The following is a 24,479-nucleotide window of genomic DNA, read 5'->3' on the forward strand; positions in this document are numbered from 1 at the left end:
GTGGGTATTTATGCAGTTAGAGAAGTAGTGGTATCAGACAGGGAACACAGCAAAGCAATTTGTTGCACTTCTCATAACAGCTTCTTCCTATATTTTACTTTGTGTATGGAAATCACCAAGTATTTACAAATGCCTCAAGTTCTTTTTCATGTTCATTTTGGAATTGAATCAAGCCTAATCAATCAGTCAAAATTAATTCAATGAAGCCTTCAGTGCAGCAGGCGCACTATGAAGTTATCTTGTGGATAATGTATTATAAAGTATTATACAGAGGCAAGTGCATCAAACTTGTTTGAGGATTATCGCATCAATGAAATAACTGCTAAATATCAAACCTCAGACCACAAACCTTCTTGTTCTATGTCAAGTCTGGTTTAACACAGAAAAGTGGTAGCCTTACTGCATTTTCTCGCAGTCATCTTGATCTTTCTCAGTTTTGCTCCTGGAACCATGCACCCAAAATACAATATTTTATTTGGAGGGATTTTTATTTCCCTTTTGTCAAATTAGGTGAAACAAAGATGAGAACATGTGTGTGTTTGAGGTGTAGCGCCGCGGCCAGGGCGACTGACGCGGGAATTTGGGGATCAGGGTTCGATCCCCGGCTCCGGCGGCAGGTTAGCCCAGCACCATGCGACTCTGGGCAATAGCTCGCTTAATCTTCCCGACAGCCCCCAGCGCCTAGAGACCCTAACGGGTGATTGTGCGCTATACAAATATGGATTATTATTATTATTATTATGTTTGCCCTGAAGTCTTTTTAGTTTTAGTGCCCTCCTAGCTTGATGCTGCTCTTGGTTTAGTCTTGACACACTGACAATATATTTCCAAAATGAACTTTTGAAGGCATTAAATTGCAGAAATATGGGGAGTACATTTGAGTAGTCTGTCACATCGATAGCCCGCGCTGCTCCTCCCTCCCAGAGAAAGCGAGCAAGGATTGCGTTTAACTGTCAGAACCAGGTCAGCCCTATGTAATAAGGGTGGTTCTGAAGCTGATAAAGCAGGTGGGGCAGGGACACCATTTTGAATATGGCAGATCTGCCAAGTAAGGAGAGCGGCAAAGGAGACCACACGCAAACCTGGTCCGCCGTTTGCGCCCACAGGGGAGCCAAATTTCTATTCCATGAAATAGATTGGTATGTGGATAAAAACACCCCCAGATATTTAAAACCATCCTGAACAATGGTGACTGCTTAAGACCAGGCGCCCATCTGATCTCTGCCGCGCAACGGCCGCAGATATGATTTGCTACTATTCATGTAGAGGCCAGAGGTCTCCCCGAATATCTGCATCACCCGAAGAAGACACAGACCTTTTTTTGTGTTTTTTTTTTATAAAATATATTTTCAAACCTCCCTATGTCCTCCATTGCTCCCCAACCACACTCATTGCAGTGTGATTGACTTGCTGCCCCACCTCCCACCCATCACTCTATTCCTCTTCGGCTGCTTCTCATCACATTTTATTTGTGTCATTTTTATTCCTTTTTGAGGGACCTAGCAATCACAATTTGCTATGGATCTCTTCTATTTTTTGAGTGCTTTCACACATATTTGTGAATTTACCACTCTAATTTGGCATTGCAATTTTGCAATGGGTATTTAAAAGGTTTTTTTTTAATGACAACTGCATCATGGTGCATGTGTTAACATGGGTGATGATGCCTTTGCATGTATATGTCATCATCATAATGCAACAGCTTTTCTTTTTTTACCAATGCTTGTCTGCATTGGAATGCAACTTTTTTTTGTGCTAATGTGGAACTGCATTGTTATTGGAAGGTAAGACCTATGAGCTATGCCAATGCTTGTTTTAGCAGCAACTACTAGCTGGGTGGGCTGTCTTTAAAGCCTTTGAATTTCATGGAAGGTTTCATGGAACTGTAAATAGTTACTGGTTGCACCCTCTCTATGGTTCTGCCCCCATCGCTGTTTCTGTGTTTTATCCACTAATCCTCTGACTCCCTCAAGTACAGGATGGGGTCCTTCCACTGCCATCCAATTCTGCCCTGTAAATCAAGACGCTTATGTTTTTTTCATTGTCAATGTTTGTTGAATTGCATTACGATCACTGGCAAAGCCAAATCATTCTAAAATGGCCACTGTACATTCACCCACATGCAAGCATACACGGCAGCCATCTTGCCATCGGTTTGTTTGGAGCTATCTATAGAGGAGAAGCATGTTCAAAGCCATTTAAATGCCAGGTTGTAAATGCAAGACCTACTGTCCAGGCCAATGCGTGTTTATTATTTCTATACAGATTGTGCACTTCTATCAATTAGATAAATAGCATCTATCAATTAGCTTCTATCACTTAGCACCAATTAAAATGAAATACAAATTTCATATTTTTCACCCTGAAAATAATCATCAGTAAAACATTGTTGGGTGGCATTCATGTGTATTTGTGTAGCCCCTTAAACAGATAAACCTGCCTCTGTTCTTGAACTCAATAAGAATGTGAAATACCAGAGCGGCTGATCTCTGACAATGTAGAAATCTTTATATAACAATATAAGACTATTCAAGAAGGAGTAACCTAGTAAAGTCAATGCACATGTAAGCAACAATTGTTCTACTTTGTATGTTTAGAAGGGAGACTTGACACTATGGGGCCCATTAGGATGGCGGGCGGATTGCCCCCGCCAGGCTGGCGGTAGCCACCGCCGGCCTGGCGGGGGCAATCCGCCCGCCATCCTCACCTCAATGACCCCTCGCCATATTAGTATGGCGGGAGGGACCGCGGCGGACGGAAAGACCGTCCGCCGCTTTTCCGCCCCGGTCACCTTGCGACCGGGACGGAAAAGATTTAATATGGTGGTGGTGTCTATCAGATACCGCCAGCCATATTACAATGGGGAGAAACAGATGACTGCGGTCTTCACTTCAGGGGCCCCCTGTGGGCCCCCGAAGTGAAGGCGAGGTGGGGGGTGCACATGGGGGGTACCTGTTGTACCCCTCAGCATTTGCATACACAATGCGGCAGGCACCGCGCGGTGCCTGTCGCTTTGTGTATGCAAATGCATAGATGCATTTTTAGCATTATGACGGGCAGTGCTGAGAGCACCGCCCGCCACAATGCTAAAAATGCAGGATGCGCCCACCACTGTGGCGGGCGCATCCTAATACCCCCCACGGGACCCCCGCCCTTATGGCGGGTGGTCCCAAATTCCGATAGGATGGCGGGCGGACTAAGTCCGCCCACCATCCTAATGACCCCCTATGTATTATATATATATAAAAGTTACAACTGAATTGTGACGCAGGAATGAGTCCAAGAGCACATAAATAAATTTAAGAAACTTTGTATTGTATTGAAATGATTATAAGCTCGATGCACTAAATCAAGCGGCACAGTGAACAAAATGTGGTCAGAGCAACAATGTGGTAGAGAGCTAATGCTAGAAAAAACCTTAAATACACATTTCGGCCCACTCTTCCCAATGCAGTTTAGTCAGTGTTTTTAGCATCGCTAATACTGTATTAGGCTGCTGTGAGTTTTTTTTGGTTTCTAGAGTGAAGCACTGAGGATGGCAGGTTGTCCTGAAGGCAACTGTTAACAATGTTGAATCCTTGAAGGGTTGATCTGCTGAAATTTAACTTTGGGGGCAGACGTTTTCCAAGTGGTAATTACCGGGTGCGATGAAATCTCTTAAACTTATATTTCAGAATTTTAGGTAAACTAGAACGCTGTGAATGTCATGAATTTCCGGAAGATACCTGCACCCCTAAACAACAGTTTTTGAGTGTCTTCCATCAATTTTCCATCGTGGAAACAAATGTACTCCAACCCATGACAAGACCAGGTCTGCAAACAATTTCTGGTCGGAAATCTACCTATAAATAGTTTGTACTGTAAGTTAGTTGGCATTTACCACCACTTGTAGGCTGGCCCACCTTAGAACATTCACAGCCTCTACCACTGAGGTTTTTTTAGAATGAAAATTCCATCATTCTGCGTGAGTGCAAAATCGCACCATTTCCGATAATGTGTATCAGGAAAGGCATTTTGGGCATTTAAATGATGCATATTTGCACTCCCAAGTGCATTGAAGACACACAAATAACTTTGTGAATATTGTCCAAAGAAGAAGACTTCTGAGATTTTTGCTTATGGCAAAGAGGACCTTTCTTGAACAGAACCAATGAAGAAAAAATGATTGTAAATTGAAATTTGGCAGATTGATTTTCGTATTGACTCTTCTCTGCAAGGTTGTTTTTCTGTTGCTTTCAATGCACCTTTTCAGTGCTTTGGGACTTTACACTGGCTCAGGATGCATCCCATGGAAATAATGCTGAAAGATAGGGAGAACTGCACCACAGTTTATGTTGTCTGCCCTGCGGGTAATGAAAGATTTACCACCAGAGCAGAGAAAATTTATCAAAGCTGGGATATGCTTGTGAGTAGCCTTTTATTCGAATATCTTAGTCAAAAACACAAGGGTATATTTGTATCAATCATATACAATTTGAACGGAAGCAACAAACACTAAAGAAATTGTGGACAAAAGAACTCAATGGAATGTTAAAATTCAACATACATTCTAAACCCAGTCATATCACATTCATACCATTTCAGTCATACACAAAATACATATGAAAACAAATACACCCACGGCTAGATGGAAATAAATAGTCGTGTGATGTATTAGGTCTGCTACAGTCTATACAGTTCTATATATACAATTATATTTACAAGTGTAACTCAAAAAACAAATCAACAGAGTTAAATGTCAAATCAACAACATTATATACATCGTTTTTTGTAAGCCAGTAATGTGTCACTCTATTCACACTACAGGGCAACACAAATGTGAAAGAAGCAGACACTGAACATAAGACGGCCTACGCGTTTCAAATCCCCAGGGTTTGACAGGGATTTTCGTCAGGGCCAAAAGTTTCTAAGGAAAGAGAGAGAAAAAAAAGAATTTTCTGTCGTGTGGCTTTAAAAACTAAATGTAATAAAAAATCAAGAAGCTCCAAAGCATTGCCACCCAATAAGCCTTTAGCTTACCACTATGGAGAATATCCGAAGAAAGGAAGAGCCTGTGTGGTGAAAAAATAACATACAAAATGCTGTGTAAGTAAGGTGTAACAGAAGGGGTTTATTTTCTTTTTAGCCACTATCCAGGGTTAAATTTACCTTAGTAACGTCTGTAAAGGTTGCGTGTTCAAGTAAGAGTGGAGTGGCGAGCCTGTAAGAGAACAGCGTCTATTAAGTATGCTGGCGAGACCGAAGTCGATGATAAAGCATGGGCAAGGGGCGTGGGGTCTCTTACCAGATGGTCGTGCCACAATGCGTCCTTGAACAGGAGCGGAGGTATAAGGAAAAGAATCCAACACACTTTTTTTTAAGAAACAGCCTCTGTTGAACAAAAAGGGTAGAAGGCTTGTTTAACCCATGTGCCCGGTGTTTAAAGGCAAGTATTACAAAACATACAGGTCCTCCCCGCGCTTACTCGTTTTGGGCTCCGCTGGTTTCAATGGGTCGGCGTCCCCGCTTGCACTAGTCTCCCGCGCATGCGTGGAGTGAGAAATAACTGGCAGGCTCCTCAGTAAATAGAATTCTGGTGCGCATGCGTCGCACATAGACAAGCCAGGGAAAGACTCCCTTGGCTTGAATCCGAACGAGCGTCTGTGCTAATCTCTCGCGCATGCGTGGTGTATGAAGTAACATGCAAGCTCTTCAATAAATAGAGCTCTAGTGCGCTGGCGCATCTGTCATATTAAACACCATAATTATATAACCAGGTGGCATAATGAAAGGCAGGCAATTTTCCTAAATTTAAAGTTTATAAATTTCCGATATCTCATTCAATCCTTTGACGGCTGTATCAAATTTTACAATTAGGTAGGCTTCTCTTTTGGATAATTTCTGATCCATATCTCCACCTCGGGCGTCCTTTTCGACACGCGAGATCACAGTCCATTTGAGATCACTTAACAAGTGATTACAGCGTTTCCAATGATTAACCAATGGGGCGGTGTCAATCCCATTTTTTATTCTGGATTTATGTTGGGTAATTCGCGTTCGAATTTCCTGGTTGGTTTTTCCGATGTAGAGTAGCCCACACGGGCAGGTAATGCCATAGACGACATATTTGGTTCTGCAGTTGCTAAAACTGTCATGCTTCCATGAGATTCCATGGTGCTGAAAAAGTGATCCCTCGATAGTTAATTCGCAGCATAGACAAGTGCCACATTTGTGGTGGCCTCTGACGGGTGGTAATCCCATCATCTGTCTTAGCGATGGCTGTTTATCTTTTTTTATTCCTGCTCTTATCACGTGATTGGCCACGCTGCTTTCCTTTTTGAATGCGAATAACGGTGGAACTTGCAAGCTGTTATCCAAGTTTTTCACGAGATGCCAGTTTTGTAGGATGATTTTTTTGAGATTATTGGCATTAGGACAGTAGGTGGTTACACAGACTTGCCTATTTGAAATAGATTTATTTTTCCTTTCGAGGAGACTTTCCCTCGGGGTCCACCTGGCCCTCTTCATGGAGTTTCGGACCAGTTTTTTAGGGTATCCTCTGTCACATAATTTGGATACAAGATTTGCAGCATGAAATTTGTAGTCCTCCTGTAATGAACAATTTCTACGAATTCGTAGAAATTGCCCATAGGGTAGATTTTCCTTGAGGCTTCGCGGGTGATTACTTGAAAAAAGTAAAGCCTTATTCCTGTCAGTGGGCTTAGTGAAGAGAGATGTGACTAATGTGCCTTCTAGCGGAAAAACTTCAACATCCAGAAAGGGGATTTTTTCAGCTGAGTATGATATACTAAACTGTATATCAGATGTTCTGTTGTTGAGCCAATTGAAAAATGATATCAAATTTTCTTCACCTCCAGTCCAAATCATAAAGACATCGTCTATAAACCGCCACCATGTGGTGATGTATTCTTTGAAGGGGTTATTGTTGTGGATGTACTTTTCCTCATAGAGTGACATAAATAATACTGCCAACTCCGGCGCAAAGGGACAACCCATGGCCACCCCCTTTGTTTGGAGAAAAAAGTCGTTGCCAAAGCTGAAGTAGTTCTTTTTTAAAGCAAAAGATGCCAGGTCCACGAGAAATTTGGTAGGTACTTGGACAGGTCTAGGTCGTAGGTCCAAGAAATATTCTAAAACCGCCACAGCCTCATCCTGAGGTATTTGTGTGTAGAGCTGGGTAACATCCAAAGTTACAAGTAGATCTTTTTCTTTTTCAAATTTGATGCCTTCCAGCTTAGTAATGAAGTCCGTTGTGTCTTTTAAATAAGAGACAACTAAGTCCATAAATTGTTTTAGGAAACAGTCTACATACTTTGCAACTGGTTCCAAAAGGGAATCACATCCCGCCACAATTGGTCTACCTGGTGGTTTTGTTTGGTGTTTGTGGACCTTTGGGAGGACATAAAAAAGTGGTGTTTTCGGATGTTTATTCCGTAAATATTCTAGCTCTTTAGGACCTAGGAAGCCTGCCTCAAAACCTTCTTGTAAGATGGGAAACAGAAGGTTTTGGAATTCTAGGGTGGGATCTTTGCTAATCTTTCGGTAACACGTTTGATCATTTAGCTGCCTCAATACTTCAGTGGTATAGTCGTTGGTGTCCCAAATGACAATCGATCCGCCCTTGTCGGCTTGTTTAATCGTAATAGTATTGTCATTTCTTAGCGTTGAGAGGGCATTGGTTTCATCCTTGGAAATGTTAAATTTCACAAACCTCTTTTGTTTTTCCATGTCCGTAATGGCTGAGAGGACAGTTCTTTCAAAAGTGACTACTTCCTTAGGTACTTTATGCCCAGGTGGACAAAATGTGGATTTTTTTCGTAGTCCTGTTACCTCTGAAGGTGTGACTGAGGGATTCTCCGCAAAAAATGTGGTAAGACGCAATTTACGACAAAATTCAATGAACTCCGTTTTCATTTTGACAAAGTCCGTATTTTTTGATGGCACGAAAGATAATCCTTTGGATAAAATACTTTCTTCGGCTATTGTCAATATCCTATTTGAGAGATTAAAGATCGGGGAGACTGCTAGTTTTTGTACTGTTTTTGGCGGGTTGTCATTTCCCACGGTTGATTGTAACGTTGTCTCCCTCTGGAGCTCGTTTGGCCCCGTCCTAAAAAAGAAGAATTCGAAGACTGTCCTTGGGGCTGTTGCATTTGATTCCATTTGCGATTTTTGTTGTTGCTTGTTCTACTATTAGTTGTGTCGCTATCGTCCCCTGAGGAAGAGGTGTCCGAGAATGTAATGAACTTGTTGCGGGATCTACCTCTATTGTCAGACAGATATCTTCTAGAATCTACCTTGGTGTAAAAATCCGGTTGGAGAAACGGATACACGTTCTCGATTCTAAAATTCTTTTTATCTTTCTCAAATTGATTAGATTTTTGAGTTATAGTGAAATCCTTGAATTCCTGAATTTCTTTGTTGACTTTTTCCAGTAATCCCTTGGAGTCCGTAATGGTTTGATTATTGCTGATTTCTTCTTCTAATTTTGCGATTTCCTCAAGTTCAGCTTTAGAAATCCTAACTGCTGTTTCGATAGTAAGGACCATAAGGTCCCTACTACATTTGGTCTCTATACAGCTGAACCCTTTCTTAAACACCGGGTCCTCGGTAAATATAACGGGGATATTTTTTATTTGTAGTCCTCCAGGGATGGTGCCTTCACGTAGATGGTTTAACAAAAAATGACCATGCAGGTCCGTGCGTATTTGTTTCTTTTTCAGTCTTAAGAGTCTGTCAGATTCGTTCTGAGAGGTAGCTGTGGTGCTTAAGGAGACAGACGAGAAAATGGGTGGGTCGCTTAGGAGGTTCTTAATGTGATTCTCACTATATGCAAAGGTGTCCTCCTCTGCCATATCTTTTGTAATGAGACGTATTAAAATGAATGTATCAAGTGTGTACACACAAACATGAATAAAAAACCAAAAAGTGAAGAAGCAGAGAACCTCCACCAAAAGAACCGGGGGGAGTGAAAAAGCGGGGAATTTAACCCCTTGTACCTACCGCTAGTAGGATTTACCAAAACCTCGCGAGACTGCTCCCGCTATACACAAACTAAGAACAACTAGGGTCGGCTCGTAATCAGCAAGGCTGAGCCATAATTCTATAACAACAGAGAAAATTGCCTATACTGATGTTTGGTTAACCAAAAGATTTACCACCAGAGCAGAGAAAATTTATCAAAGCTGGGATATGCTTGTGAGTAGCCTTTTATTCGAATATCTTAGTCAAAAACACAAGGGTATATTTGTATCAATCATATACAATTTGAACGGAAGCAACAAACACTAAAGAAATTGTGGACAAAAGAACTCAATGGAATGTTAAAATTCAACATACATTCTAAACCCAGTCATATCACATTCATACCATTTCAGTCATACACAAAATACATATGAAAACAAATACACCCACGGCTAGATGGAAATAAATAGTCGTGTGATGTATTAGGTCTGCTACAGTCTATACAGTTCTATATATACAATTATATTTACAAGTGTAACTCAAAAAACAAATCAACAGAGTTAAATGTCAAATCAACAACATTATATACATCGTTTTTTGTAAGCCAGTAATGTGTCACTCTATTCACACTACAGGGCAACACAAATGTGAAAGAAGCAGACACTGAACATAAGACGGCCTACGCGTTTCAAATCCCCAGGGTTTGACAGGGATTTTCGTCAGGGCCAAAAGTTTCTAAGGAAAGAGAGAGAAAAAAAAGAATTTTCTGTCGTGTGGCTTTAAAAACTAAATGTAATAAAAAATCAAGAAGCTCCAAAGCATTGCCACCCAATAAGCCTTTAGCTTACCACTATGGAGAATATCCGAAGAAAGGAAGAGCCTGTGTGGTGAAAAAATAACATACAAAATGCTGTGTAATGTGGTAAGACGCAATTTACGACAAAATTCAATGAACTCCGTTTTCATTTTGACAAAGTCCGTATTTTTTGATGGCACGAAAGATAATCCTTTGGATAAAATACTTTCTTCGGCTATTGTCAATATCCTATTTGAGAGATTAAAGATCGGGGAGACTGCTAGTTTTTGTACTGTTTTTGGCGGGTTGTCATTTCCCACGGTTGATTGTAACGTTGTCTCCCTCTGGAGCTCGTTTGGCCCCGTCCTAAAAAAGAAGAATTCGAAGACTGTCCTTGGGGCTGTTGCATTTGATTCCATTTGCGATTTTTGTTGTTGCTTGTTCTACTATTAGTTGTGTCGCTATCGTCCCCTGAGGAAGAGGTGTCCGAGAATGTAATGAACTTGTTGCGGGATCTACCTCTATTGTCAGACAGATATCTTCTAGAATCTACCTTGGTGTAAAAATCCGGTTGGAGAAACGGATACACGTTCTCGATTCTAAAATTCTTTTTATCTTTCTCAAATTGATTAGATTTTTGAGTTATAGTGAAATCCTTGAATTCCTGAATTTCTTTGTTGACTTTTTCCAGTAATCCCTTGGAGTCCGTAATGGTTTGATTATTGCTGATTTCTTCTTCTAATTTTGCGATTTCCTCAAGTTCAGCTTTAGAAATCCTAACTGCTGTTTCGATAGTAAGGACCATAAGGTCCCTACTACATTTGGTCTCTATACAGCTGAACCCTTTCTTAAACACCGGGTCCTCGCATTGTGGCACGACCATCTGGTAAGAGACCCCACGCCCCTTGCCCATGCTTTATCATCGACTTCGGTCTCGCCAGCATACTTAATAGACGCTGTTCTCTTACAGGCTCGCCACTCCACTCTTACTTGAACACGCAACCTTTACAGACGTTACTAAGGTAAATTTAACCCTGGATAGTGGCTAAAAAGAAAATAAACCCCTTCTGTTACACCTTACTTACACAGCATTTTGTATGTTATTTTTTCACCACACAGGCTCTTCCTTTCTTCGGATATTCTCCATAGTGGTAAGCTAAAGGCTTATTGGGTGGCAATGCTTTGGAGCTTCTTGATTTTTTATTACATTTAGTTTTTAAAGCCACACGACAGAAAATTCTTTTTTTTCTCTCTCTTTCCTTAGAAACTTTTGGCCCTGACGAAAATCCCTGTCAAACCCTGGGGATTTGAAACGCGTAGGCCGTCTTATGTTCAGTGTCTGCTTCTTTCACATTTGTGTTGCCCTGTAGTGTGAATAGAGTGACACATTACTGGCTTACAAAAAACGATGTATATAATGTTGTTGATTTGACATTTAACTCTGTTGATTTGTTTTTTGAGTTACACTTGTAAATATAATTGTATATATAGAACTGTATAGACTGTAGCAGACCTAATACATCACACGACTATTTATTTCCATCTAGCCGTGGGTGTATTTGTTTTCATATGTATTTTGTGTATGACTGAAATGGTATGAATGTGATATGACTGGGTTTAGAATGTATGTTGAATTTTAACATTCCATTGAGTTCTTTTGTCCACAATTTCTTTAGTGTTTGTTGCTTCCGTTCAAATTGTATATGATTGATACAAATATACCCTTGTGTTTTTGACTAAGATATTCGAATAAAAGGCTACTCACAAGCATATCCCAGCTTTGATAAATTTTCTCTGCTCTGGTGGTAAATCTTTTGGTTAACCAAACATCAGTATAGGCAATTTTCTCTGTTGTTATAGAATTATGGCTCAGCCTTGCTGATTACGAGCCGACCCTAGTTGTTCTTAGTCTGCGGGTAATGCAGCCATTCATTCGCTCTCAGTTGAGTTATACAGGGTTTTACAGGGGGAACCTGTGGTTCCATGTACATATTGGCAGGCATTTCTGATTGACCAGAAGATTAGGCTCTAGAGCAGTGATACTCGGCCAAGTGCCAAGGGCTAAATGCGGCCCTCCTGACTTTACATACGGGCCCCCTAGTCAACAGCAGCATTGGGCTGCTGTTTAATCGATTCAGGACTAACAGTAAAAAGATGTCAAATAAATGGGCAAGAATGTATTTAATGCTTAATTGAAGTTAGAGAAAGGAAAGGACCGCACTTGGGTGTCCTACACTGTTTAACTTTAGAAATACCTTCATTTTTAAAGACACCTTGCAGCAAAAATGTCGAAGTATGATGAAGTCTGTTCAAAAAGTGTATTTCATTAATATGAAGAACTGTTTCCTCTTACTACATCGGAACATATCAGCGCATTGAGAAGTATTTTTTTGAAAGTGATGTTTAGAAACATTCATTTGCCCCACCCCCAATCTGACAACAATGTCAATAGTGAACTAAAGAATGTCTGACAAAATATCGAAAGACATAATATCGAGGTACAAAAATATCGGAGCATTAATATCGATGTCAACAATATCGACATCCTATCTACAACAAGGTAAGTACAAAAATATCGAGAGAAAAAAATATTGATGTAAAAAATATCGTTTTAAAAAATATATCGTTTTTTTAAATTAAAAAATATGTAAAAAAAATAAATAACACTTAAAAATATAATAAACATAGTTAAAAATATGTTATAATATTTAAAATTGATAAGTAATATACATCATTTAATACAAACATAATTATACATATAATATATAATATATATATTTACTTAATAATCAGTTTTAATAATTATTTTAATAAGTTATAAATAATCAAAAATATTATAAATAATAAATTCATCTATACACATAATTATTAACATAAATACAAATTAAATAATTATGGAAAACACATAAAAATTTAATTTACTTTTAATATTTTTATAATGAATTATATAATACGTTAGCTAAAACTATACAAAATATATTAAATAACAGAGGGAATCAAATACTATTATAACTCCCCCAAAAAAACAGTAAGTAAAATGTTGGATAGCGTAGAGGTAAAAATTACTATTCCCACTCCAAAGAGTGCAACGGTGGGGAAAGTGTTGGATGGCGTAGGAGTACAAATTACTATTCCCACTCCAAAGAGTGCAACAGTAGGGAAAGTGCTAAATAGCGTAGGGGTATAAATTACTATTCCCCCTCCAGAGAGTGCAACAGTAGAGAAAGTGTTGGATAGCGTAGGGGTACAAATTACTATTCCCACTCCTACGAGTGCAACAGTAGGGAGTGTGTTGGATAGCTTAGGGGCAAAAATTACTTTTCCAACTCCAGAGAGTGCAACAGTAGGGAAAGTGTTGGATAGCGTAGGGGTAAAAATACTATTCCCGCTCCAGAGAGTGCAACAGTAGGGAAAGTGTTGGATAGCGTAGGGGTAAAAATTACTATTCCAACTCCAGAGAGTGCAACAACAGGGAAAGTGTTGGATAGCGTAGGGGTAAAAATACTATTCCCACTCCGGAGAGTGCAACAGTAGGGAAAGTGTTGGATAGCGTAGGGGTAAAAATTACTATTCAAACTCCAGAGAGTGCAACAGTAGGGAAAGTGTTGGAGAGTGTAGGGGTAAAATGTACTATTCCCACTCCAGAGAGTGCAACAGTAGGGAAAGTGTTGGATAGCAAAGGGGTAAAAATTAATATTCCCACTCCAGAGAGTGCAACAGTAGGGAAATTGTTGGATAGTTTAGGGGTACAAATTACTATTCCCACTCCAGAGAGTGCAACAGTAGGGAAAGTGTTGGATACCGTATTCTAGTTTATGAAATAAAATAGAGGTGAAGGTTTGTACGGCACATATACTGAAGTCAGGTATTTGGAGGCTCTCAGGTGTGATAATGAAGAAAAAGGAAGGAGAGTAAAATAAAACAATTGCCTAGGATCACACAGTTTGTTTAAGTGGAGAAGCCAGGATTAATATCACGTTTAAAATTGTGCAATAAAACCACTTACTGCATCGAGCGCAAGGTAAGTAGTTTTATTTATTTATTTTATTTTCTCTATCCCTTCATATGTCGACTCCCCTCCCCTCCTCGCCCACCACTCTTACCTGTACCGGCCGTGCCTGCTTCAACCCATGGCATTTTTGTTGTGTTCACCTCTGTGATTTTGTAAATCATATTCAGCATCACCCTAGCTTTACAACATGTTTCTTTATTCTATGAATGGAGTTGAAGATGTCATGAAGATCTTCATATCTGCCATATGCTCAAAGCTCAGCGCTTAATCATCACTTGAACACAAAAACAGGAAAGAAATAATGGCATGATTGTGTTCGTGGCCCCACCAAGCTCTGTGGTATGTTTTAACACGTCCCATTGCCTCATCGGAGTAGGGGTCTGTGTTTCTTTAAGGGTACAGCTCTTCTGAGAATGACAGAGGCCGAGGAGATCGGACATGGAGAGTTTCTGATTGCTATCTTTGCATCCATGTGTTTCAAGTCAATCTGATGAAACTCACTTGCTGTTTACATATCAGAGTTGGTCTTTGTTTTTTTAAGACAAGGTCTCTAAATCCCTGGAGATAAAAATCTTTATAATTCTGCCATTTGTGCTTGAGAGAATTTTCCACATTCCTACATCGGGATGCAGTGCAAAGCCAGCAGCTGGGAGACCAATTCAGTTACCTTTTTATCTACTTTTTAGTATACAAGATTAATAGAAAGGAAAGTTTTTTTTAATAGAAGAAAGTGGAAATGCAAGTGGCCCTCTAGGTCTGTTTGTGTATGAAATCTAGTATGAAATGATGTGCTTTGCAGACTTTGGTGGCTCAGGGTACTAATGCATCCGCTCCGGGAGTCGAACTAATCTCAGGTGTGAATCACGCTAATCTAGTCTGTTTTAAGATTTCCGTGGTCATTAAAATGTATACCATTGAGTTGGTCAAGCGGCTAGAGCGGTTGACCTTGTAACTGGTGAACCGGGTTCGAGTTTCAGCAGGGACGCTTATCATCCTGTGATTCTGGGCAGATTACTTAATCTCCCCGTACCTAACAAAATTAATGTGTCCATCTCTAACACAACTGGTACTCATGTAAAGTGCTCTGATGCCTTTGGGTCGAGTTTGCGCTATATAAATCTAAAACATAAATAAAAATCTGTCATACAGTTCTAAAATGCTTCAAGAGGTGGACCTGCTCTTTAAAAATGCACACTTTATGTTATGAAAAACATGGCAATTTTTTTTCTTTGTGTATTGTCTGATAGAGTGTGGTTGCTAATTAAAATGGGGTTAAGAGAGCTGTACAATCAGAGTAGGGATTTGCAGTGGCGTAGTGTGCCAAGAGACATTGCAGCAAGCAGGATATAAACTAAGGCATTCATATTCACAATCAATTGTGATTGCCAATGTGAGGTAGCAGGATACCTGAGCACTGTTCAATCAAAATGAAAACAAAAACAAAACACAAAAAAAACCCATTGAAAACAGTGGCTCCATGAGCTCCTCTGTAATCTGCAGGAAGATTAAAGGACTGATGGCAAGAGTAGGTGTTATCTATAGCACCTGATAAATAACAATACCACTGGGTACGATATTAAATAGGTGTGACAAAAAGCACTTATTACAAGATTCTGGGGAATTAAGTGCAGATTTTGGTGTTGCATGATATAGTAAATACTGTATGCTTTACCCTGTTAAATTTTGGCAGGTTTCACCTGCCGAAATTTAACAAAGGTTGCAGCATTTCTCATCTGATGATTATCAGATGTGTTAAATAACACTCAACTCAAAATTCCAAAGCTTACGCAAACAGGGGTTTATGACGGGTTCAGAATTTACTGCCACTGTGCGACTCATCCCCAAATAAGGACACTGCAGCTCTAGGGAACTGCCTCTGCGCAATGCCTGCTTGACACAGGACCTTGCATCACAGCCCCAGGGCCGGCCTTAGGCATGTGCAAGCTGTGCACCTGCACAGGGCCACCAAACCCCAGGGGCCACCACGCCAATATATATCCTTAATATATTAATACTCTGAGGATGGATACACATTTGCGTGGTGGCCCCTGTCCAGGATTTGGCGGCCTCCACTGTTCCACTTCTAAACACCCTGACCCCCTCCCCTCTTTACTGGCCTGCGCGCTCCGCCCCGCCCAGACCCCCTCTTCCGGGCCCCCTACCTACGCTCCCTGCCCAGGGCCACCATGAGCCTAGAGCCGCCCCTGACAGCCCTGCAGCTCCCTGGAACTATAGCTGGGCAAAGTATTCTCAATGCAAGACATCGCACATCATCCAGCAGCTCATTGAAACTTCTGCTGCGCAATGCATCCTCAATGCAGAATCTGGCAACGCGCACAACCAGGATTTAAGATATCTTTTTTCATCTAGCCTAATTGAGTCCCTGTAACTGGCCCACTCTCCATCGTTTTAGACCCGAACTTTTGACTTTGTCCTTGTCCAGAGCAACCAGATAAATATAGTTGGCACTTTGTGCTTCTAAGCACTGGTTTTTGTTACTTAAGATTGCATTTCTACTAATTGGATTTTTGGCATTTCGGTGTCAAATAATGTATTTGATTTTACTCTACTTTTTTTAACTGTTGTGGGATTTTTCTTGTGTTGTGTTTTCACTTCATTACTGTTTGGAGTGCCGCTTAAATACTTTACACATTGCCTCTAAGTTAAGCCTGACTGCTCCACCTTCCTTCCCACACACCTCGATAGATAGCAGAGTGTGCTCATCACAAGCAAGTCACCCTATTGACAGGTATAGTGTTCACCGCCTGTCCCCCACATCACGGCTATGATGCTAGGTACAGGGCCACACCCTGCAAAAGAAGACAGCCCCAGGTCACTGGCAGAGCTCTGGGCTTATGACTCAGCCACCCCTTCCCAGAATCTTAAATTGGCTTCTTTGCCGGATGGGAAGCCAATGCAATTTTTCCAAGCACGGCGCAGAAGCAGTCCTAGGTGGCATGTCCAGCACCAGTCTGGCGACAGTGTTCTGCAGGATCTGCAGCTTTGCCAGTAGATCCCCGTCAAGGCCATGGTACAGGGCGTTACCATAGTCAAGATGACTAATGATAAGGCCCTGCACCAAAGGTTTTCTCGCCTCAATGGGGAGCCACCTAAAGATTTTCCTTAGGCGGCGCATTATTCCGTAGCAAGTGCCCGTCATCCTGGCTACATGATTTTTCATAGACAGAGTGCTGTCAATAATTATTCCCAGGTTGCGGACCGCCGTCTTGGGGGTGGGGCATATCCCCAATTCGGCGGGCCACCACTCCCGGGTCCAGCACCTATCTGCCTTGCCAAACAGGATGATCTCCGTCTTGTCTGCGTTTAGTTGGAGCTTATTGTCTCGCATCCAGCTGCTGATCTCAACCATGCAGTTTTTAAAACGGGTGCAGGTGTCTGTGGGATCCGCGTCGCACGTGATCAGCAGCTGGGTGTCATCAGCGTATGATACAGTTTTGAAGCCAAATGATTTAATAATTTTAGCCAGGGGAGTCAGGTATAGGTTAAAAAGCAACAGGCTTTCAATGATTTTAGATGCCCTCCTTCTTTTTCCTCATCACTCCTTAGATCTGATATAATATTTCCTGTCTTATATTGCTCTTATTTCTTTCTGAAAACTGTTATTGTGGTCACTACCACAAGCGTTCCTCTGCTAATTGGTGCAAAGGAGACTTTACATTTATCCAGCAGCAGTGGTCAAGGTTTGGTTTCTTGAAACTGACTTATTTCTGCAGTTCTTACAAGAGTCTTGTTAGTACTTGTTTGATTTCACAATGATTAGTAATTTAAAATATGTACAAGTGGTAAGTTGTCCGTGGTGCTCCATCTTATTTAGTAAAAAGAATGGGCAACCCAATAGACCCTTGAGGGCTCGGGCTAAGATAAAATAATAGGGTAAGGTTCGCCTTCAAGGGATTTTACTCAACTGTATGCTTCAGAAAATTTAGATAAATGAATTTGAGACCTAACTTAATTTCGGTCTAAGCGTATCAATAGCAAACATTTAGAAAATGTACATTCATACAATTAATTTGACAATCACATCAAATTTACACAAGTTACAAAAAGCACAGAAACCGGTATGTATAGAAAAATATATTGACTTTATATATTTATAATGAAGGGTACTTAAAGATATATAAACAATGTGATAAGAAGGAAACAGTATTAAATCAAAACTCCTTCACTGTGACAATTGTAAGACTTTTCTTCTTTGCTAAAATACAAAACTAAATAATAGAAGAAAACGCCTGGGTCGACGTTTCGGTCTTTGTCCTTGCGTTATTAAGACCATCTTCAGGACAAGGCAAATATACAAGGATTGACCACTGATAATTTAATGAGAATGACCGTATTCGAATGTATCTGAGAAGGTTGACTTCACTAGATGAGTGCCGAATCTTAGTCATGTGAAGATATATATACGGCATTTTCTTTATGTAGCTTTAATAATTACGATGAATCTCTTGATCTAATGGAAGTCATGCACTCGTCTTTTGTGCAGCACGTTGTGGTCTCGGCACCTTGAATAGGGCTCAAGACCTGACTTATGATTCAGTCAAACGCAGCGTATTCGCTTGATCTAATGGCAGTCATGCACTCGTCTTTTCTGCAGCATGTTATGGTCTCAGCACCTTAAATAGAACTTGAGACCTGACATATGATTCAGTCAAACGCCGCGTATTCGGGACCAGCACTGCGATTTTTTTTACTGGTCCCGATACGCTGCGTTTGACTGAATCATAAGTCAGGTGTCAAGTCCTATTTAAGGTGCTGAGACCATAACGTGCAGAAAAGAATATGGACACACATTTAAAAAAAAAATTTTTAAGGAACTGTGCTGGATAGTACTATTTGCCAAAATGGTTACTATTTCCCAGTAAAGAACACCATTCATTGAGCGTCTTGACACAGTTAATGCTTCTCTCCCTTTCTCTCTCTCTGTTATTCTGTAGTACAAAGGCCTGCATTTTTAAATCACCCTTTTTAGGTCTCCCGCCTATCGTTGCAGTGTGCATGCAGCGCGAGACCTCTTGTATGGGGTTCTGAAAGCTGACCACAAGCTCGTGCGTGTGATCAGGCTTTTGCCCGCTGCCATTGGCTTGAGCGTCTATTTTTTACACAAAGAAGGCACACGATTGGGCAAAGGCGGGCGCATGTCCCGCCTTTGCTCCGCCCATTCCCGCCGGTGTCTAGCAGATAGATGTTCCTGTTTCCGAATCACTGTTGCCAATTTTCAGCAAATGGCTATGATTTTCCCTCTCAAAAAGGAGATTTGCATTTATGCAAAAGGTCCCAGCATTTAGCAGCATCTCCGTCATTGTAGATGTACGAAACGGGGCACAGGGAAAGGGAGTCATTTACACAGGATCACACGCGTTTCCAAAGGGGGAAATGTCGGTACTTAATGGAGTGCCCAGGACCCAAAGCTACAACGGGCTCTCCATACCTCGCACCCCTAAATGGATGCTGCAGAGAGGATGACTAGACCGGCACCACGAGCGGACCACGCCGCCCAATGATGAGAAGGAAACAAGAGGCAATTGTTTCTGACCAACCCCCCCCCCCCCCCCCGCCCCCCGGACTCACTGGGCTCAAATAAATCACCTTGCAACTAAGTATGAGGTTCGGTGCTTCCACTCAAATTGCTTTCATAGTCATACAGATTATTAATTAACCTAATTTCTGGACAGATCCCTGATCGGAGCGCCAGAATCACGGTTTAATTAACGGTAACAAGGATCACACAATGCAGACAGCCTGACGGGTGTCGCCGCAGCCTCTGTGTGCATGTGCGGGGGTGGAAGGGAGGTGGGGCTCCAGGATGCTAGAATGATTTCACATGCAAATTATGTGTGATTCTCCAGGAAGCAGCTACCCATACATACACGAGGGACTTAAGGTGGCCAGCCAGGGTTTTCTTGATAGTGTGTGCAGAACATACGTGCGGGTTTTGAATATTCACCCTACAGAGACGACACTAAACCAGCTCTTTAAATGGGCCGGTTCTCACCGGTTCTGAGTAACAGGCACGACTCATTGAGTACCGGGACCTCTTGTTGTGTCAAGGGAGTACCGGTACTCCTAGACTAGTGGCATGCTGTGATGCTGGAGGCAGGCTCTGGGGTGTGGGCGCACAACAGTTAGTGGCCCGTGTATTCCAGAGGCAGCTTGCTCCTGCAGCCTTAAACTCTATCTATTAAGAGTAAGTGACGTGCCTTAACAGCCAGAGCTCCCGACACTGAAACGGTCACGCTCAGTTAGAGAGGACGAGTGCAGCGCCATTGTCTGTCAGAGCATCTAACGCCCTTCGGCCAAGCTCAATGCACAATTGGTACTCATTTTTTTAAGTTATAGATAGCACGGGCTTGGCAGGAGGGCCTTAAAGCGCTTTACATAAGAAGCACAAGTTCTACATGGCAGCATACTTTTTGTTTTTTATGGCACAGGGAGGTGAAATCCCAGCTTCGACTGAACATCCTGTGGTTCTAGGCAAATCTCTAAAATCCACCCATGCCATAAAACCAAAAAAGTATGCTTTAAAGTAAAACTTCTGCTTCTCATGTAAACCGCTTTAATGGCCTAGGCCAAGTTCACGCTATATAAACTATATAAAACAAAATACTAATTACGCCCTGCACCTAGCAGCCGAACTTGGCCAAGGGGTCGAGGGCACTTTACACTTGAAGAAGAAAATGCTGATATTGTACATGCCTGCCTCGAGGACACGCCCCCATCAATTGTGTGCGTATCTCGCTTCTCTTTTTCCATCCTAAGCATCCTCCCGAGGTGCATCGGGAGGAAAAGGTGCATCGGGAGGAAAGCGCATGGCCAACCCCCTACATTAAACCAAGGCTATCGATTCGATACATTAGGAATGTCCACCCTGTTTCTTGGAAGCCGGAGTGGAGCCAGTGGCATAACGAACCTTGAGGGGACCCCCCTGCAGGGCACGTGAAGGGGCCCCCTCCGGACTCAATCTAGAGCTCCCCAGCAGAAGTGCGGTGCTGACGGGGCCCCCTGGAGGGTTAGGGCCGCCCCCGCACCGCGGGGGCTGCAGGGGCCTGTGTTACGCCCCTCAGTGGAGCGCCGTGACGAGCCTTGCGTCAGTGAGGTAGGATACAGCGCTAGCTGAGTTGTCCTCCTGGTCGTCCAAGGGAGGGCGAGGGGCTCATTGTAAAACACAGGCAGCCGTGGTGTCTGCCCAGAGTGTGGAACTACCAAGGGCGAGTAGGCGTTATTCTACTCATGTGGCGTGAGGTGTTGTTGGCGGGCTGTGTTATGCTATTCCCTAAGATTGCTTGCTTTTTCCAAGACATGTTTATGTGTTTTTTATGTGTGCAGCATGTTACTCTTGTATAGTGTGTAGTATGAACCGAGTCGTCTGAGTGGCAGTTCAGGTTGTAGGGGGGATCCGGGGGTGTGTGTTTCTAGTGAGCCACGACTGAGAACTCTGGAGTTCAAGCCAAGGGCGGTGCTAGTTTCTCACAGTCTGTCAGTGGGTCATAAAGGTGTTCAGAATACATACCCATGCAATCCTTGGCCTCTCTGTGAATCGTACAGAGCAGTGGTAATTGGGTTAATTGTAATTGTGATTATGTGTTTAGGAGATGCACAATATACAACATACTAACAACATGAAAGTAAAAGAAAATGCAGACCTCACATGTGAATGGGTTTATTCTGTGTGTAGGGGCCCGATGAAGGAGAGAGTGAAAAGAGTGTGCTGAAGCAGAAATAAATGAGGCCTAAGAAAAGATCCAAAAAATTAGTAAGTGTAAGATCAGGTGTCATTGCAAGGAAGTCTGCAAATAGGACAAAGGTCAATTCTGGTTATGTCAGATCTTATTGAGATGACCTAATGTTGAGCCAGACAGAAGGGCAAATGCACAGCCCTTGCTGAAAGTAAACGGACTGGCCTGTGGGTAATATTATAGATCTGTACTGTCTAAGTGAAGCATATGAAAGGCAGGTGTGCAATAAACAGAGCAAATGAACATTCTTATTTCTTTAACAGGCAATTTCAATGCATAATTCAGTTGGAGGAGCTATGCCTGGACCAGGGTCTCACCAACACTCCAATAACAACAGGATGTCAAACCATGACAACAGCGTTGTGATCCAGCAAGCCATGCCCTCCCCGCAGTCCAGCTCTGTCATTACCCAAGCACCATCCACAAACCGACAGATTGGGTGAGTGAGCACTTCTTGAACTTCACTGTGCATTCTGCAGCTGTCAGTGAGGCGTGAGGTCTGCAGGGGAAGGTTGTGCTGCAGATCTGTCTGCTTCTTGCACCAGACATTGTAGAAAATCATGTGGAAATTTAAAAGTTTGGCTTTGATGCGTCTATTGATTTTATTCTCTGATGTAATTGTTTTATCTATGGCAAAATGGATCTTGCTTTATGTGTAGTTATTGAAAGACAAGGGAAATAATACACCCATGTAGAATTGATAAAATATACCATTTTATACCCTTAATTGTAGGCGTCGAATTTGTTACTTCTGTTTTTGGCATGCATGATTTTCCATAATTCTACATCTAAAAAAGTTTTTTGTCTTACATTTGTAGAATTAATTCCCTAAGCAAACTTTTGAACTGTAACCAATGGGATGTTAAATATGCTTAGTGCTCTGATTCCATTGGTTTGTCAGTAATTAAGTCTTTCATGTATCATTGATTTAGTAGTTTGTTTTCTATGATTACACTAGAACCCAAGACTGGAGCAAAAGATTCCAGCATGATCCCAAAATATGGGGAATGATTGTAAAGATTGTGGTGGTTGTGAAGGAGGCACAAGGGTATCAAAAAGGTAGATAGAGGGAGTAGAATTTTCCTGACACACAGTACGTTTCTAGGCATTAGACAGGGCACAGATAGGAAGATTTTGCTATTCGTGCCCCAGCAAAACTGTGCTATTTGATAACGTCTTGCATGCAGACAGATTCTAGCTTGCCCGAATCCTCTTTAGACCCCTCCCTTGAGTGTCTGTTATCTCCCTATCATGGTACTCTTTATGGAATTCTGGGGCTTCCTGTAAGGTTTTGTAGACAAGGTTTGTAAAAATGTTTGCCTACTTCTGATGTCATGATCATGGCTTATTGTCTTTTAGGTGACATTGCTTGTCTTTCGGAAGTTGAATTCACACTGCCATTTGTGATGTGCTGATCTTCTTTACAAGAGGCAAAAAAGTCACACTGTATAAAATGCAATCCAACATAAATAAATAATTCTTAAGGGCTATTGTCTAAGCAAGCAGAGCAGCATCACTGATATACTCTCACTAAGCAATAGAGAGTGGCTAACGTGTCAGTCTTTTTCAAAATGTTCGAAGATCTCCTTGAGTGTCAGCAGATCTGATAGACTAAGGAGGTTACTTAGTGCTTGGCGGGCCGTCCTCCACTTCCCTGGTGAACTGCCATTCCTCTTATTTCGAGATCTCCATCTGCCTGGCCAAGATGGCTGTACCTTCAGAGGACCAGCCTCAATGGCAGGTCCTCTGATGACACTGTCAGTTTCCTAATCAGTTGCTGCGTTTCATGCAGCTACTCAGCAAACGTTCTTGTTTTTCAAAAGTAAACTCCAAAGGGGAGTTTGTTTCTAAAAACAACACAGAAAACCTAATGTCCCTGACACCATGGGACTTTTCTCTCAAGGTGTAGGGGGTCATTTAAAAAATATTTTCAGTTTGGGACCACCAGACTTTCCCTGGAGGTCCTGAATAGGAAAGAAAGTATGTCAGAACATTCACTCTTAATAGGGTGGACTGTGTGATGTACTTTGACCAATAGCATGATATCCCTGGGGCCATTATTCTCAGGGTTCTGTCAGTGGAGTCAACAGGCTAATATTTAAGGTAGGCTTTTCTGCATGGCATCGCTAGTTTACTTTGACATGTGCTGCTACAGTTTGTGTATGCAGCCAATGGAGGCTGCAATGACAAACCTGAAGTCATATTGTTGAAGTCACTCATACATGTGATGCAAAACTACATTGTGGCCCACATGTGAGATTGAATTTTTCTGCATCATATTACTGTGGCCTTACTTAAAAGTCAGATGGGTCAGTTGGGATTAGCCAACCTTCAGATTTACCTAGAGTTAGAGGAAATGCACTGAGAGCTGTTTAGCTATCTCCCATGGCCAGAGGCGAAATATGACAGAAAATAGATCTCAATAAAAGCAAAAAGAGTATGGGGATGATTCACAGAAACTCACATTTCCTATACTTTTGTTTCATCAGTGTATTTTACTTTTACTTTAGTTGTTAGTTATTGTTTGTATTTCAAAACAATATGTATTGTGTGCTCATTGTTGAATTTCTGTTTAAACATCTGTATTTTTTGCGTTTTAGAGGTATGCTATTGTAATAACACTTTTTTAACACTTTCTTTCTTACAGAAGGTAACATACATATATTTTCTAAGATGGTCCATTTTTAGATGTATCTGTTTTTCGTTATTTGGTCAGCCGATCGGTCGGGCATATTTCCAGAGTCAGCTGCTTTAGATAGAGATAAACCTTTAGAGGTGGGCGCCATCTTGAATGTGAACTGCATACAGTACTTGCTACCAGGTCATGTCCTGCCACCTTGGCAGGGATTTAAGAGTGGGTGCGGCGTGCCTCCACAAGCAAGTGAGACCTTGGAGAATTATATTTGAGTGCCTGTTTTCAGAATGAAGTTTATAAATGTTTTAATTAATTTGA

At 41.6% G+C, this 24,479-nt stretch overlaps 1 protein-coding gene across 1 annotated transcript in view; it reads left to right on the forward strand.

The window, feature by feature from the left end:
• LOC144784595 (cyclic AMP-responsive element-binding protein 5-like) overlaps positions 1–21,992 on the forward strand; it is a 499,027-nt gene extending 477,035 nt beyond the window's left edge. Inside the window, exon 5 of the mRNA XM_078663499.1 lies at positions 21,790–21,992. Coding sequence (XP_078519625.1) covers positions 21,790–21,969 — 180 coding nt within the window. The 3' untranslated portion in view covers positions 21,970–21,992. The remainder of the gene's footprint in view (positions 1–21,789) is intronic.
• The last annotated feature ends 2,487 nt before the right edge of the window (positions 21,993–24,479 follow it).

This window comes from Lissotriton helveticus, chromosome 10 (assembly GCF_964261635.1).
Source record: "Lissotriton helveticus chromosome 10, aLisHel1.1, whole genome shotgun sequence".
In the NCBI taxonomy this organism is placed as follows: Eukaryota; Metazoa; Chordata; class Amphibia; order Caudata; family Salamandridae; genus Lissotriton; species Lissotriton helveticus.